The following is a 17837-nucleotide window of genomic DNA, read 5'->3' as shown; positions in this document are numbered from 1 at the left end:
AACTGACCCATCGCAAACAATGAAACTAAAGTTGACGGATAGAATACCAAATAGAGAGATAGAAATTGAGTCAACAGCCAAAACACCTGACGTATAACTCAGTTCATTGGTAAATATCGAGTGTTTACTTGAACAAAAAGCAAATGTCAGCATTGAAATGCTTGATAAGTTGAAGCAATATGGAATACCAGATGGAATTTTAAAACAAATTGAGGAGCAAAGTTCAAAAACCGACGACGATGAATTACAAACTTTCATTCGATTGAAACCAAAGATTCCAGAATTCAATGCAGTTTTGATACATGATCCTGCCAATTTTTTGCAGGACTTGACTGAACGCTTGAATCCTATCGACCTTAAACATGAGCTGTCATTAGATGAAGTTATAAAACGTGTTATCTCTTGAAAACAAAATAACACTGTTGAGGATATCAAGTACGCATCATTTGCACTCAAAAAATACGCTAAGCAATTCAATAGACTAACAACTGAAAATGTTCTGTATCGACAGTTTTTTGATGACACTGGCAAAGTTCTATACAACCAGTACTGCCTGCCTAAACACCTTTGGAAAGAGGTAATCTATAGATTGCATAATTCAAAAATTGCTGGACACATAGGAATAGTTAGAACTGCCTTTGAGTTCAGAAAAAGATTTTATTTTCCTGGGTTTAAAGAATATCTTCTAAATGCTGTCAAAAATTGCCTAACATGTGTACAGACAAAACTCATTTCCAATAAAGCGCTAAAAACATTTTTGCAACCCTTATCATCACTACAGTCCTTTCCCGGGGACCTGCTTCAAATCGACCTAGTTGGTCCACTTCGTGGAACTATTTATAAGTATGCTTTGACTGGTATTGATGTTTTTTCCAAATACCTTTTTGCTGTACCACTCACTATTGTAAGCGCACAAAGAGTAGCACAAGAGCTCACATCAATATTTTTCCAACACAGTTATATACCGCACACGATTTTGTCAGACTTAGGCAGTAGTTTCGTATCCGATCTAATGCACGAGTTAGCACAATTGCTTGAAGTAAAGCTTAAACACGCCACACTTAATCACGCGCAATCTGTAGGTGTTGTTGAGAGAGCACACGGAGCGCTGAAAAGAATTCTTAAACTCAATACTAATGAACAATGGTCCAACTGGCACAAATATGTGCCTCTAGCAACCTACATTTATAATACCTCATATAATTCGTCAATAGGTTGCACACCCACATCAATTTTTTACGGTCGTGAACCGATTAAACCCTAGGATGTGAGGTTCAACAATAAAAATCTGAAAGATCTTGATCCGAAATCTGACTGTTATCCAATTGCAAGATGCTATGCAGCAAAAGTTCTCCGAGAATAAGTCAAAATTAATACACGCTTATCATAAGTATCGAACATACGATGACGAAAAGGCACTTTCAAGCTCTCTAGCACTTAATTCGTTTTGCCTGCTACTTAACCCAAAGCTCATGAATCAATCTGACTTTGGATATAAATTAATGACTGTTTGGCTGCCGTTGTATCGAATTGAGAGAGTACTAACAAATTCAAACTACCTGATTCGAAAGGTTGGCACTTTGTTCACACAATGCGTACACCGTATAAGACTTCGACCCTATACAACAAACGTGAAGCCATCAGATCTTGATAACATTGATCCGAACAAATTCGTTCCTGATCCTCTTTTGGGAAAAAACAGACAAGAACCAGAATTGTTCGATGAACAAATTCCAAAACTGCTTGAACACCACTTTATTGACGACGTGCCACAAGAAAATCAAGAAGATCAAACAGAGCAACAACCTGCAACAGTCACACTCTCTTTCCCAATAGCCGCAGCAGGAGCACTGCCTGCACCTGCTGTAGCTCCAATAGTTCCCCATGTCCCTGCTCAGCCTTTTCAACCGGCAGAAGACGCTGGCGACCTACAAGGAGAGCAGATGGCTAACATTCCAATAGAAGAAAATGACGAAGTCGTAGACAACTTTGCCGAACTTCCATTTTTCCCAGAAGTCAATAATGAAAGTGAAACTGAACAATTTGAACAATTCAACGGCCAAAACGCAGACAGAGAGCCACAGCAAAGCACGACAGAGCCCGCCAATACGCAAGAGGAAGCACAATCCGATGAGTACGAGCAAACAGAAACACCAATATCAATTAAGCGTGAAACAGGACGCAATTTATTTGAAGACAATGAGAGACAATCAAAGACCCAACCTCGAAAAGTACAATTCAAAAAAGGAACACGTTCTCCACCACCTGCTAACAAGGATCACCCGCATATGGTTCGTACAATAGATGGAAAGATGTTGATTCCACATTCGCACTTGAAGAAATCGGAAAAACGAAGAAATCGGAAGTAATATTAAACAGTCATATAGAAAAAACATGGAACGTCTAATCAAAAATCCTAATGCAGCTGAATTTAGAGCAACAAAACTGGACGTCAAAAGAAGCACAGAAGTGAAAAATCAATAATTAGGTGAAACTGATACACCTGGAACAAGTACTTCAACTCCGAGAACAGCCGCAACGGCAAAGGAACTGTCGCCGATCACAAAATTAGCAGTTGGTTGTAGAACCAGAATAAGAAAAGCAAAGGAGCAGAGTAGTTCTAACAACATGAACACACTTGAGGCAAATAAATTGCAGGTTTATTACCATACATCCGATATTCGACACTTTACAGACACAATAGTTCAAACAACTTCTAATGAAAACAAATTTCACAACCTAGAATTTTTCAATATCAATTCTTTTGATAACGTAAAAGACACAAGAAGTTACGCCAAAGGATCAGTGATATCTGTTTTTGATAACCTTCAGAAGCGGTTTGTCTTTAACCTCATTGTTAGAGACAGAGTTCGAACCAGGAAGTTATTCAAACCTGATAGCAGGCTTAAACACATTAAAGTTTCACATTCAGGACAAAAATGTGGAAAGAATTGCCATGAAGCAGCTTGAATCCTACTCGGGTCTAGATTGGGCTCACGTCTGCAAGATTAATCTAGGTATTTTCAGCTCGTTATCACTTGAAATTCATTTCTTTGTTTGAACAAAAAAATCTCTTAAAAAAAATTCTCCAATTTATTTAGTCTGCGACTTTATTTTTGCATGTAGATTCGATTCCGATAAGTTTGAACTGATTTGGAAGAACTTTTTTTCTGACCTTTATCTCATTGCGCTTTTTATATTCACCTATTTCTTCGAGAAAAATTGCACTTTTTGCCACTAAAAACCGTCGAAATGATTACCTGCAAAGCTGTAGAGAGAAAAACTGATAAGGATTGAGTATTCTGAGATGTCTTCAGTGTTTCTTCGCAAATGTGATGAGATCAAAACTGTTGAGTTCAATGAAAAATTTGAATTCATTCAATATGAGTTTCTCATAACTCAACTTTCAGTCCGAGTCACTCCTCAAACGCTTCGCAGCGCGAGGACCAATTTCTCCGTTGACTCCGGAGGAATCAAATTCACCTTCAGTACTTCAATTCAAAAAAATTATTAATTTTTCAAAAAAAAGACATACTCTCTTGACGGGAACTCTAGTAGGGGTTCACAATGGTAAGCATTGTAATGCTCATTGTGTTTAACATGCAGGAGAAGTGCTGGACCCCCACTTTGACTTGTTGGAGAGTGCATGTACCTCTCCCAACACGAAACTGAAGAATATTCCCAAAAGATGTAAATGTCTAGCCCCAATAGCCAAGCCAGACCAAGAATCTAATTTAATCACCAAGTTCAGTGAGCTAGAATGATCAAATGAAAGCAAAAAAAAATTTAAACTCGAACCCAATGTCTCCTACAGGGCCTACATTATCCCGATTGTGGGTGATCTCGAAGTCATTGCATAACACATGGTATTTGAGAGCACAAAAAGATGAAAAAGCCTTGCTCTCCAGCATAAAAGTCCCTGTAGAAATCCTCAATTTATTGCAGGGAGAGGATTTCATCTTCTTAGATTTTCCTGCACTCTTTGACTTCGCACCTATATAAAATGTAGAATTTTCGAAACAATGATGAATTTAAAAAAAAACAGCAAGCTGATTAACCTGAACGTTTCCCCACAATCAGATAATAAATGCTAGAGAAAATACACTGTCCATGAACCTCAGCAAATTTTGGTTTCCCGGCTGGTTCCGGAGTCCCGAGCTGACGAACAGAGTTGGTGTATTTAACCGCATCTTTCACAAAAGTGAAACCAAATTGTTCACACCAAGCTCTCTTGCGATTTTCCGAAACAGCCGTACAAAGAAACCGCCTTTTTTGGTTCTCCTCAGTGTAACAATGAGGACAGGTCCTGACAAACCTGAATAATCAAAGCTCCAGTTTACGCAGATAGTCAACGCTTTCTCTACTTTTAGAACAATTTTCTTAACTCTTTTAATGCAGTTACTTTTTGTTATAAAATATCAACTTGAAAGAGAACTCACTCTTCTACGAGCCGAGTGAATCCACCAAGTTTCGGTGGGTAGGAACAAGATCTTCCCGTCAACACCTCCCGGAGAGACGAACGAGTCCTCAGATGGCTAAACCCCTTGTAATGCTCGTCTCGGAGAGCTGCTCCAACTTCTGCAAGGGTGGGAACCACCGAATGATCGCTTTTTGCGACCAATTTGCCGTCTTTCTCTTCAAAAAAACGACACAAGTCGCGGAACTCCTTTCGTTTTTCATTCGTCGTAAGAATGGCGCTGGTAGTTTTGCGCGTACGCAAAAACAATATTATTGCCATAGTTAAGAACTCATCCATTCTTACTCTGAAGAATATACTCCGTTGAGTTCACGTAGCCTTCTTGATTAAAAATTATAAAAACTGCACAGATTTATGCACAACTGCATATTTTGAAACTGCTTTGAACTGAATCAATTACCTTACAAACCTACATAACTTGTGAACCTGATAGTTCCCACACCTAACGCCACAGTCGGCGGTACTGTTAACTGACAATAATATGATAAAAACCTGCATATCTTTTCTCTATACTAAAACCTGTAACACTTCTCATATGACTCCACTCCTGAAACACAAAGTCACAAATGTTCACATGTTTAGAAAGATGAAGCTTGCCACGTTATTCCTTAAACTCATCCTAATGTATATTCATACTGCTGGATCATCAGAAGAGCGCAACTTTGATGACGTACTCGAAAAGGGAATAATTTTCAACGAAGAAACGAAAATTCTCTTGGCTGAAAACTTTGTCCCTGTTCAATTCGTGGTTCCATTTCCATCGTACAACTTTTCCTTAAAACCAGAGTTGAATACATTACTCAGACGCTTGAATGAAATGTGGAAATTACCATCAATCCATTGTCCACTTGATTTCTCATCCAGTTTTAATGGAAATGCCTCATCTTTCAATGTTGATTGGATCTTGTCAAAGATAGAGAGAGAAGTCATTAAGTCGCGTCTCGTTGTTCAACTTATTCGAAATGAAACTTCAACCTTTCTTCAAAACGGTGATGAAATCAGAGGAACAAACAACCGTGTTAAACGAGGAGCACACGTCTTAGTCGCCGCTATGGCTGGAATCGGGCTCTTTGGTTCTGGTGTCCTCATGGGAAATGGAGGCGGATGCGGTCTCTCTGGCATTTTTGGATCATGCCAGGACAGAGCTAAAGAGAATGCAGCTAATATTGATCGACTATACAGTTTCACATCATCACTGACGGACTACGTAATGCAGATAAAAACTGGAACAGATGAAAAGTTTTTTGTTTCTTAGTTGGGAATGAATTGAAAGAGATTAGAGAGAGACAGAAAACCAGATGATAGAGACACAGAATAAAAATTGGGCTATCATCGAGGAGCAATTTAAAGTTTTCGAGGGCAACTTCCACATTCTACGAGACTGCACCCAAATGCTGTTCTCGAACAAACAGCTCAATTTCAACTTCGACACAGCAGCTTCTCTTCTCTCAATGCTCTATGCGGAAGTCAAAAGCTATAGAACAGCTCTGTACACGTATCGCATGAATATCCTAAATGCCATCCCAACGTTACTACAACAACATTTACCAATGTCCTTGGTACCCAAGGAATCTCTACTTGCTATACTGAAATTTGTCGCTGCTGACCAGTCTTTAAATGGTAGCAGATTGTCGTTAGCCATACCTCCAATAGATTTATTATCATATGATGCAAAACTTCTTCGAGATGTCGTGACTTTGGATGAAGGACTAGTTCTTACACTTGCCATTCCGTTGGCCTCACGACAAACTGTTTTTTCTACATACCAGGCTCAAATAATTCCGATGCCACAGCCGGAACCTCGTATGGCGATCCGATGGGTCATCGAAGCCCCCTATCTTGCCATATCAGAGGATCAAATGGAATCGGTAACACTTTCAAAAGATTAGTTCGAGGCATGTCTAGGATCAGCTAGATACCGAATATGCCATGAAACTATCGCTACTCAAACGAATCATCCTTCTTGCCTGGCAACTCTTCGTTAGTTCAACCCTGAAAGCAGCGGAGACTTGTGACACGGAAGTATTTTACCTTCCTACTCAAGCGAATGCTGCCAATTTAGGATATGGCATTTGGCTAATCACTTCGGCTTCAGATGCTTATGAAATGCGTGAGTACAGTCTTGACTCTGTACATAAGTCATGGAACCGAATAATCCCAGGATGCAAGATATGCATTATAACAGTCGAATAGAACTATCAAATAATTGTTGGGAGAAAATTTGAAGATTCGATCCGGTCTCGAGAGCTGCGACCGAGTTGAAGCGAAACTTATCGACGTTAAGCTACCAGATCCCTTAGAGCATTTGATGAGCGAAATTCCACAAATCGATCAGATGCCCTACTTCGAGCCTCGAACAACAGCGTGAATAGAGCTTCTGAGAAAAGTGAGAGCAGAGCTGATTCGAAGCCCAAAAATAAAGTCAAGTGATGACTTGGTTCAGATTGCGAGACCAATAACTGCTGATATGAGAACGTTAAAGCCTACACTTGTGTCTGAATTCAAAGAATACGTCCCATTAAAATTGTCTTTGTCGCTTAGTTATTGTTTTCATTGGGAACATCATTTTACACATTTTGTTTCTCTATCTTTATCACTGATTTAAGATCATTCGTAAATTTGTTCCATCATTCCTCAAATCAAAAAATGACGACATTGGTGTCTGAAGGACAACATTGCTGCTGATGCCATTTCACAAAAATGGAAAGACAACTATCACATCCTGACTGAAGCCACTAGACCGAGAAGTAAATTGCACATCATTATCTACGTTCAACAAAACCGTAGAATCAAATTCAGACCCATGTCTCTCACAAACTTGTTCTCAACGCATTGAAACTGATCTTTGAATTAGTGCAGTTGTATTGTACATTATAATATGCCCTACCAAACTGAAGAAGCATTGGAGTACCCTTACAGCAGACCAATGATTCATCTTATACTACGACGGATGTCTTTTTTATGAAACTATTATTCGGTTGGAGTGGAGCAATGTCTCCAGATCTAACCATATGCTACTATTGTTGCACGATTATTTATTCTTTTCTACTCGCATGTATTCTCTCTAACTGGTATGGAACTGTGGCAAACTTCTACTCTTTTACGGATTTGAGCTTCGTCGCTGAATGATGGATACCGAAAATTTTCGAGCCCGGAAGTCTTCCTGAGGAGGGGAGTATGACGTAGCTCAAACCCAAGTTTAAACTTTGACCTTTTAGTGTTAATTAACTAACTCTTATTACGCCATCATTTTGTTCACACTATTACATAATTGAACTTTACTACTGAATTCCAATCAATTTTGTAAAAATCTGTCTAATATTTGCTTATATTTGAATGTAAATAAGATATTAAAATTGTGACAGACAAAATAGTTGCTCGCTAATAAACAGTTGTATTACTGAAATAAAGTTTTTACCAGAGAAGATCTTCAGCTGTCGAAGTGATTGTCGACTCACCCATTCGAAGATCCAAACCGCTAAAGCTATCCAATAGTGAATAATAACAGAAAAATCGTTAAATTGTAATAGGTGCTCTGCACAATTTTCGTTTGCTAAATTGTTGAAGCTGTAATGCTGTGAACAACCATCGTTAATTCAGCAACGTATTCGTTCTTGCCAGAAAAGTTGTGATTTGAAAGAGGTTACTCGAGTAAACAAATCAATTTGATCAACTAGAATTGCTTTCAACCAAAATGAACAACCACAAGCGAATACAAAATATTTGAGCACATGATAGCTGTTGTGGTGATGGGACGGCCTAATTCTTTCCGATGTATAATATAATCGTGCGAAGAGAAAGCTGTATAAATTTCACTTGTTTGGAAATAGAATTTATTCTCTCAGTTGAAGATACATTATAACTATTTAAACAGTTAGGTAGTTTCGAAATTTTTCTTGGCAAAGGAAAGAGACCGTTGTTTGCGGTCGTATGTTGAAGCAATTATCAATCCCATTGCTTCTTTTTTCAAAATTATCTGTGAAGCATCGGCCGATAGGGCGGAAAACAACATACACGTTCATAGTTTAAACGATTTCCTAATTTTCCTATTGGCGAGAAATTAGGAGAAATTAAATGGAGGGAACTAACTCAAGGAACAGTTATTGTTTTTTCCTTTTAAACTTTTTATTTAAAGTGGGAGCCTTTTTCATCACTGCGTAGGTGCCCTAATTCTTCCCCCTTCTGCTCGTATAGCCTTGAAGTTTAGGGGGGGGGGGAATTATTGCTTTTCTTCTGATCCACCTGCTTTGCTTCTAGAAGTTCCCATGAGTTACAAATGTCAGTCAAACAGCAGGAAAATTGAACAGTATTAGCGGCGCCTGCTCATATGTAATTCCTAGTTCTAGTTCAAATTTATATTTGTGGAATTTATTTCCTGGATAATCCAGACCTAAACTAAGGATCGTTTTTACATCAGAAAATTAAAGGCTCAAATGCTAATACTTTGTGAGCCTTTGCTTGCGTTAATTTGTTTGGCGGGTGCTAAGAGTAGTGGTAATTAACGCTATAAATTATGTGGTCGATATGTGGGATTAGTTATCCGTTCACTTCTTGCGGATCTAATACTACAGCATGCGGTGCGATAGATATAAATTTGCCAGGTTGTCCAGTCCAGGAGACGTGCAAAATTGCTCGAAATAAAAACAACTTTTTCTGAACGGAGTAGGCATTTCGTGTCACTCAGTTTTTTCGTAATTTTACATGAGCTTTTCACATATCTTGCGTCGAAACATTTTGAATCGTACACTATTCAAGCACTAGACTCGACTACTTTGGTTTGCAAGTTTGGTCAAACAAATTAGTTTATTATTGAGGTCTTGTAAACTGATGACTGTGCTTTCATCTGCACAATATTCAAATTTCACCTTGGTAATATAATGATAGATCTGAACGAAATTAACAGCTGCATTTTTGGCAATAATTGTGATTACAATCAGTTTAATCGATCTGTTCATCACTACTAGTTACTTTTAGTATTGATTTGGTGTGCTATTAGAATACTTCACGCGGTTAATTATGAAGAGATTACGATTCAGGTTAGAAATTTAATTTATTTGTAAACACGTTTTGCCCTGAGAGATGTTTAAGGTTTGTAACTTGCTGAAGGTTGCAATACTGCAAAAAGGGTTAAAGTTAAATTTTCATGGCGCAAGCGAATTATATGATTATTTTTATAATAGAACTGAACGAGTAATTATAAACTAAGCAAAAACCTTGGAATAAGAGTACAGGTCACAACCTCGGCTCTTTTTGAGATTAATGTGATCTGATTTTGACCAAATCTCGGTTGTTTGTACGGATTCTATTAACTCAATTACAATTTTGTGATTAATTAAGCAGTGTTTACAATGTCACCTAACCTAATTGTGATCTAAGATCAAAACGTTTTCATCACTATTCAAGTCTTGTGATTTCTATTCGGTTGCCCTGATATTGTTATAACTAGATATGATTATTAATTTTAGTTGTTTTATGGAACTGCCCGAAAGGGCACTCGACGCTTCCGGCGATGTTTCGACCGAGCTGTTTGCCACCTCTGACGTCAAAAGCGAACAAATCCGATCAGAAGCTTTGAGAATCTGTCAGCTTTACGTCGGTCAGCAGTGGAATGATCTGAAGTGCAGCGACGTTGCCCTGGAACGGCTGAGTGGGATGACCAATTACGTCTTTAAGGTTTCAAACAGGAACCCGCAAGTTAAAGTGGACCCATTGCTCCTCAGGATTCACGGATCGGTCGGACATGAGTTGGTGATTGAAACTGTTACGGCGTCGATTCTGGCTGAAAGGAATTATGGACCTCAACTGTTTGGTATCTTCCCAGAAGGTCGCTTGGAGGAGTTTGTGGAGGCGAAAGAATTGCAACTCTGTGACCTCTACTGTGAAGATATGTCGGCCAAGATTGCAAGGAAAGCAGCTCAATTCCATGGACTATCCATTCCAGTTTTGAAGTGTCAGTGGTTACTGCTGCAGACAGCCAAGGACTACTTCTCGCTTTTACCGTCAATCAAACCCAGAAACGAAGCGGAGACAACTGCTAAGAAATTTATAGAGTCGTTCGATTATGAAAAAGAAATCGAATTTCTCAAAATGCAATTAAGTACCTCAAAATCGCCAATCGTCTTTTGCCACAATGACTTACAGGTAAGTTGAGGAAAATTGTGCCGTTTCTAAGGGCACTAAAAAAAACCTTTCAGCTAAACGATGTTTGGCTCTGTAGATTTTGCTTTCAACTGACGAGGCATTCAATTAAGTATCTTTGAACGACTGAGCTGAAATTATCTTTTTTATCAATGCTCTTTTGAAGACCAAACTTAGGTAATTAAATCTTGATTGACGAACGCCAAAATGGTGATTATTAATACATCTCAAGTTTTTATGCTCGTGTATGTACAAATCTGCTTATAAGTGCAGCGAGTAATCGGAAACAATAATTTGCGAACAATAATTGAAAATTTAACAGGTGCGTTGTGGCTTCGCAGAAAGATAATTTCTTGAAATGTGTGGTTGGTGTCACACTTATTAAGCTGACTGGTTATACAGAAAGTCGCTGCACGCATTTTTTAAAAGAAAATTGTGCAAAAGGTTTGGAGAATACAAATGTGACTCGCACCAGTTTCCTGTCTGGTTAATTGCTCTCGAACGAAGTTTGAAGCAATTTGTTACGGCTGCTCAAGAATCTCATGGCCTGGTTCTCGAGTTTTATGCCAGCCTGGTTCTTGACTTGGTTCCAATAGACTAACAATCTCGTTGGAAATATAAGTCGCTCAGTTGTATTAAAGGACTGTAACTTTAATTTTAATTGAAGTTAATAATATCATTAGTGATGAACTGTTCAATCTCGTGCTGAAGTTAGTGAGTTTGAAATTTGTTGGGCTTCAGTCGAATGCTAGTCTTGCTGCTAACTTCTTGTCAAGAGAGCTCAACTAACTTAGAACTCTAAAAATCTGAAGATCTAGCAAAACTTAGCATAAAAGACTAAAGTTGATGAGGAATCATATTATAGTCTATTCTGAGAGCCAACTGCTCCTTGTATCAGTTTCTTGTGGTTCTAAATACAATATGGTTTTACTAATCAAACAATTCGGTAAAAGTAAGTAATCAGTTAGTTATCATTTATAACATCATTGTTACTCGTTTGTGATTGGTTAATCAAGTAAGTGATTTAGGTCAATATTTACATAGTAAATGTCAAATTAATGCAATATTTGCATTTGTTGACATAAGCAAGGCTGATACGTACGTAACTCTAATTACATCAAATGTATGACATTCGACCATAAATAAACACCTAAAGTTCACAGAATTTAAAATTTAAGAATTTTAACAATAAATAAAATATCAAAATATTCACTTTTTGCACCATATATCTGCTAATAGACACACTTTGTGCCATAACGTTAGTTGGATGCATAAATAGCTTAGAGTTTACCCCAACGGTGTGCTATAACCTCGGGTTGCTGAGGTATCTTTTCTCAAAATTGGGGGGTGTTCAAGTTTTTGGTCTTAACTTGTAAAATTTTTCAGTTTTGACTTTTTTGAGTTTTGACAAAATTCCATTTCATTTACTTCATTTCTGTTGTCTGATCGCTCATGCTTATTGTCAATAGTGGCGCCAACACATTTATTGTAAAACGATAGCAGCTATTGTTGGTGACATCGTGGTTTTTTTCCAATTCAAAAATTTGATATTTATTGGGGCGCTGTCTTTTTTGTAAGATCTGTTGACAATTTTTCATGATTTTTGAATTCATATTGGAGTAGTGATTTGGCCATGCCGAAATATGAAGTGAAAGCGAGTGGTTTTGCGGAGGGACTTTTTTTCGCTCTAATTTAGTAGTTGAAAGAGAATACGGTGTATGAACAAAAATTTGCTTTCTCGCTAGTGGTTTATTTGTTCACATGCTGTACTTTCGCTTTGATTTTTACTATTTTTCGATTTTAGAGTTTTTTCTAAACGGTTTCCTTGGTCTAGTTTTTTGATTAGTCAATAAAAATTTTATTTTAGGTCCGGACTTGTCCTGCTTTTTTTTTAATTCATCGTCTCCATCGATGATTCTCCTGACCATTGGTTTTTTTCAATTTCAGTGACTTCTACTGCTTTGCAGTTAAAAATTTGTGTGCGTGACGTCATTTCTGCTTGAGGGTGAATTGCGTGACTTCTGAACTCACTTAATGAACTTTATGAACATATATTAGTTAGAGATCAATAGTTTGCATCTAACTAGTGCCAAACGTATATGCCCTAATTCCTGAGAATTAGAGTCTTGATTTTTTTTCAATTATTTTTTTTTGAAAAAAGCTCTTTCCTTGTGGAGCGTATATGTCTCATAAAAATGACAATCCGAAGGGCTTTTTCCTTGTAGAGCGTATATGTCTCATAAAAATGACAATCCGAATCTAACACAAAAGGTCAAGTTGTCTACTAAAGGACTGGTGGTCAATCTGTCTATCTTGTTTCTTCAGTTGTTTTAATTCCATGGAAGGCCTCAAGCGTCTATCGCGGCTATTTTCTGGCAATCTGCCGGCTATGTTTTTCAAAATGTTGGCTTGGTCGTTTCGGCGCTTTTGTTCTAGAACTTTGATTTTGTGATAACCCAAGATTCAGGTGAATAGTAACGGATAAGGTTGTTAGAAATTCTCAAATTACTTTTTAACGCTTCACTACATTTTGAGTGATTTTCGAAATAAAGTTTGTTGCTGATAAAATATCTGATATAAAAGCTATTGTTATCGGTTGAGTATCAAAAGCGTTGTAGCTTAGTGGTCGAGGTTTATGGATGCTATCCTGGAGGTCTCTGGTTCGAACCGCTGTAAGGCGCGAGCTTTTGCGCCCATAAAAATTTCAAATAATTGATATAATAAGAAAATTGTATGGTCTGCATTTTCAAGATATGTCCAAATTACAATTTCATCTGCTCAACATTTGAACTGATGAGAACTTTGCGATTAACTAAGATTCCACAAAAGGAAACAACCATAGTCGCAACTGTTTTTCGTTGTTGTTATGTTATGCGTAAGTTTTAAAGGTGGACAGCTGTAGAAACTGCGCTCAATCGCGCATAAAGTTGTTCACAAACACTCAAAAAAATTTGTCTACGGGAAATTTAAACACCCCTAGTATGTTTGTGCTTGCAGGAAGGCAATATTCTGTCTCGGGTAGACAATAAACAGCTTCTCTTCATCGATTACGAATACTCGTGTTACAACTATCGCAACTTCGACCTCGTCAATCATTTTCTTGAGTGGACTGCCAACTACGCGGTGGATGATTCTCCATTTTTCGAGTTCATCCCAGCTCGTTTCCCCTCACGAGCCCAGTTGATGCACTTCCTGAGCGAATACTTTTCGACTTCGTCACAGCTGAAGGGCGGACAACTGCAACAGGAGGGCGAAACAGAGGAAGAAGCGATGGAACGTGCATGTCAGGAGGTCATCGATGAGGTAAGCTTCTTGTCTCTCTGATTCATGCTTAGAATAAGAAGCTTTATAGACCTGGATACTACTTCTGCTATCGTTTTCCGCGGCCTTATAATGGTAATATTAAGTTGTGACAGCTAGTCACACCTCTTTCTAGTCTAAGCAATCAGTCCAAATTATCAGTTTGAAATAGAATTGCGTTTTGGAGGAAATTAACAAAACAAACTTTTGACGGAGCACATCTAAAAAATCGTTTAGATCTTTTTATACAAAATGATTTCACTAGAATTGCAATGAAGCTCAAGGAGGTATATCGCAGTACTTTTCCGGCAATCGGCCCGTTATGCGTCATATTATAAGTTATGTTGGCAATTAATTGGGAGTACTCTATTTTTCTGGATACATAAAGAAAATAATGTTAAGCTTGTTACCGTTAAAAGTTTTATTGAAAGTCAATGGCGTCTCAAATGTTGTAGGTTAACAGACTTATTCGGCTGTTTGGATGTTGTCAATAACTTTACGGGCAATTTTCGATTGTTGAAAAAGATCTGTTAAGGTATGAATTTTGGTATCAGTTTTAATTTTAGTACGCTCTTTTGCTTGGAGACTCTGGTGTAGACGCTGAATCATGAGTTTGAATTCAGAAGTTTCAGTTTTTGTGTCGAGGTGATTATAGAATTTAATAGCCGCTTAGCGATAGCTGGGGCTATTATTGGCCTTCTCTTGAGTTTTTACAATTCAAAGAATTTGAATTGTATTGGGGCGCTGTCTTTTTTTAAGCTCGGTTCAAACATTTTCATGATTTTTGAAGTCAAATTGGAGCAGTGAGTTTGTTCACTCCGAAACAGGAAGTGGAGCGAAAAAGCGAGTGGTTTTGCGGCGTGAAATTTTATCCCTCTAATTTTAAAGTAGAGTGAGAAAATGGTGTTTGAACAAAAATTCGGTTTCTTGCTAGTGGTTTTTTGTTCTCATGCGGCAATTTCACTTTGATTTTTACTGTTTCGATTATTTGGTTTGGATTTTTTTCTAAATGCTTTTCCCAATCCATTCATAGTTCGTTGATCCATTCATAAAGCGATCGTTTCTCTTTAAACGTTTTGATTTTTATAATTGCGATAGCGAGGTGTTATCGGCCTTCCTTTTTTATTTTGTTAAGATTCTTATTACGTCGATATGACGTCACTCTATTCAAATCTGCTTTTTGTTCATTCACCCATGCAATTGGTTTTTTGTTCACATGCGGCAATTTCGGCTTTGATTTTTACTGTTATTTCGATAATTTAGATCGGATAATTTTTAAATGGTTTTCCCAACCCATTCATAGTTCATTCTAGGCCTAGTTTTTTGTTTCAACCAAATTTCCTTTTCTCGCTAGGCGTTTTTGTCTACATGCGGCATTTTGAGATTGATTTTCTGTTTTTTTTATTTGATCTGATTTTTTTTAGAAATGGTTTTCCCAATGCACTCATAGTCCGTTTTAGGTCTTGTTTTCTTTTGTTTAGTCAATGAAAATTCTTTGAATTGTACGTCAGGAGTTGTCATGCTATGTTTTTTTTTATTTCGTCGTCGCGATTTTTGTTACGACCATATGACGTCACAACCACTTCAAATCTGCTTTTTGTTCATTCGTTCATGCAATTTCAACTGAAGTCCGTACGTGACGTCATTTTTCGCTCTAAGTGGAGCGAGTTTTTTGTTCATTTGCTTGATTATTTTTTTGGTCACACTGGACTTACCTCACTCACAAAATTGACTTCCTGACTTTGAAATTGACTTTTATTTACTTTAGATCAAAGAGATAAGGTCAAATGGGTGTGTGTCACTCTAAATGAAGGTTATTAGAGAGCAGCTAATAGAGGCAGCTAATACAGATTTAGAATCAAAATATCACATATCAGCCTTCAATGAAAAGACGAATTTTTGGTCTGTCTTCTTTACTGTTTTTTGAGACTGCAGATCTACAAAGCTATTGTGGCTATTTTCTGGCAATCTGCCAGCTATGTTTTTTATTTGGTTGAAAGTTGTTGGTTGTACTACTTTAAAGGTTTCGGATGTTTTCCAGCAATTAAGTGCCTTTTCTACCATGCATAAAATATACTGAATTGAAGTAACATTTAATCTGCTTGAAGATCTGATTAATTAATTGCGTGAGAACTCAGAGAGAGTTTTGTTACTGTTCTGCATTTTTTGGTGTTTATATAAAACGAGTTTTTTTTAACACAATTGTTTCAAACCTGTCTTTCCATTCCGTCCGTTTTAGCCCTAGTTTGCAAGATGATTTATTTTGTCTGCGATACGTATCTTGGTTTTAATTTCGCCATGACTTGGTTTTAAAGGTTACTTTGTTAAATCACTTCAAAATAGATCTTGTAAGGTCTCACTTCAAAATTCAAATGTAAGGTCCCATAAGTCCGTTCTAATTAACTAAATGGCATTCGAAATACAATAGCAAAAATTTTTTATCAGCAGCGAATAGACGTGAAATTTTTTATTGGGGTGTTAACAAAATCATGTGAATCTGAAGTTTTGGCCAGGACACTAGTTCATCAAACAATTAAATTACGCTTGATTTTCTTAAAAAACCTCTTTGATCTAGACTATGAACTAAATTGCACTTGAAAATCATATTTCCGATTGTTTTGTTTAGTTTTTATCAACAGATACAAAAATAATTGAAAATGGTCTTCGTGACATGGCTAATTACGGCAAGACAAGGATTTCATTTTTTTGCTTATTAAGTTTGAAGTTTTACAATTTTTGCTCTGAGAATTGGAATTCAGGTAAAATTATGGATTTTTAATTGAGTCGCTCTCATTCATCAACCCCCCCCCCCCCAAAAAAAAAAAGAGCTTTGTGTTCATAACCCCCCCCCCCCCCCCCCCGGTTGCCTTAAATAGCCAACTCAAAATGATTTTTGTGGTTGGCTATATTTTGGTGGGTGAATTATCCAGCTCTACTCCTTGGGCGATTTTCATAGGGACAAACAATTTGGACGCACAATACCTACGAAAAGCTAAATTAGGCAGCGAAATTTGACGACTTTATAAAAAAAAAATGTCGAAGGCCACGTAGTCAAGAGTTTTGCCTCTATGTCAAGTTTCTTTTGTGGGCGTTGGCATGCTGATAAATTCGATGAATCAGTAAGTTGCAAACAAAAATATGGCATTTTGATCTGTTCAACAAAAAACTGACAATTTTCAGTTGCTTTTGTGAATAAATTTTGAACATGTAATTATTGATTATGGATGTTTAATTTAGTGAGGGTTTCTGGGAACAAACAAAAGGCAAATACTCAATTGCGTGGGCGCCATGGTGATTTGTGGGCACAAGGTTGATCGCAAGAAAACTTTCTGAGAATTGACTGAACTTAGAAATGATTTAAACCATGATTTCCCCAACCAAGCACACCTTAAATTTATAATTATTTTGTCAAAAAAAAATTCAGTATTATTCAGACAAAAAAAAATTATTGATTAGATCGACCTGTTCTCTTGTTACTCTCATCTCTTCTGGTCATCATGGGGCATCTGTGTGAAGTACCATCTGGCACCAGGCAGTGCCAATGATCTCACTTTCGGATACCTCGAGTACACTATGAAGCGACTTCAGCTGTACAACGAGGCCAAACTCAAACTGCTCTCTACCACTTAATCTTATACACCAAAACAAATATTTATAGTCAATATTAATAGCCACGCTGCAATTTAACGCAAATATAGAGGTTTTTAAAATATTTTCCGTAGCTTCCGGTTGTTTAATGTTTCCAGCGTTAAAGGAAAAGAGCTCTTCATTTAAAAAGTTATCTTGTAATGGTGATTTTCGAAGTCATGGGGAAGTTGCATAATTTTGAAGAGGCTTTTCGGTTTTAACTCTTCTATGACTTCAGCTTTCATGACTAGAAATGAGCTTCTATGACGAAAATTTCTATGAGATTCTATGACTA

General features: G+C 37.3%; 1 protein-coding gene across 1 annotated transcript; it reads left to right on the top strand.

Annotated features, from left to right (window-relative positions):
- Nucleotides 1-9908: 9908 nt before the first annotated feature.
- LOC142342646 (choline/ethanolamine kinase-like) lies at nt 9909-17631 on the top strand. The gene is made up of 3 exons (XM_075394090.1): nt 9909-10618; nt 13613-13918; nt 17372-17631. The coding sequence occupies exons 1-3, from the start codon at nt 9926-9928 to the stop codon at nt 17543-17545; spliced, it is 1173 nt and encodes a 390-aa protein (XP_075250205.1). The 5' UTR covers nt 9909-9925; the 3' UTR covers nt 17546-17631.
- The last annotated feature ends 206 nt before the right edge of the window (nt 17632-17837 follow it).

The sequence above is a fragment of the Convolutriloba macropyga genome, chromosome 7 (assembly GCF_964194025.1).
Source record: "Convolutriloba macropyga chromosome 7, txConMacr16.3, whole genome shotgun sequence".
In the NCBI taxonomy this organism is placed as follows: Eukaryota; Metazoa; Xenacoelomorpha; order Acoela; family Convolutidae; genus Convolutriloba; species Convolutriloba macropyga.
The sequence above is the reverse complement of the archived record's forward strand: the minus strand, read 5'-3'. Positions and strand labels throughout refer to the sequence as shown.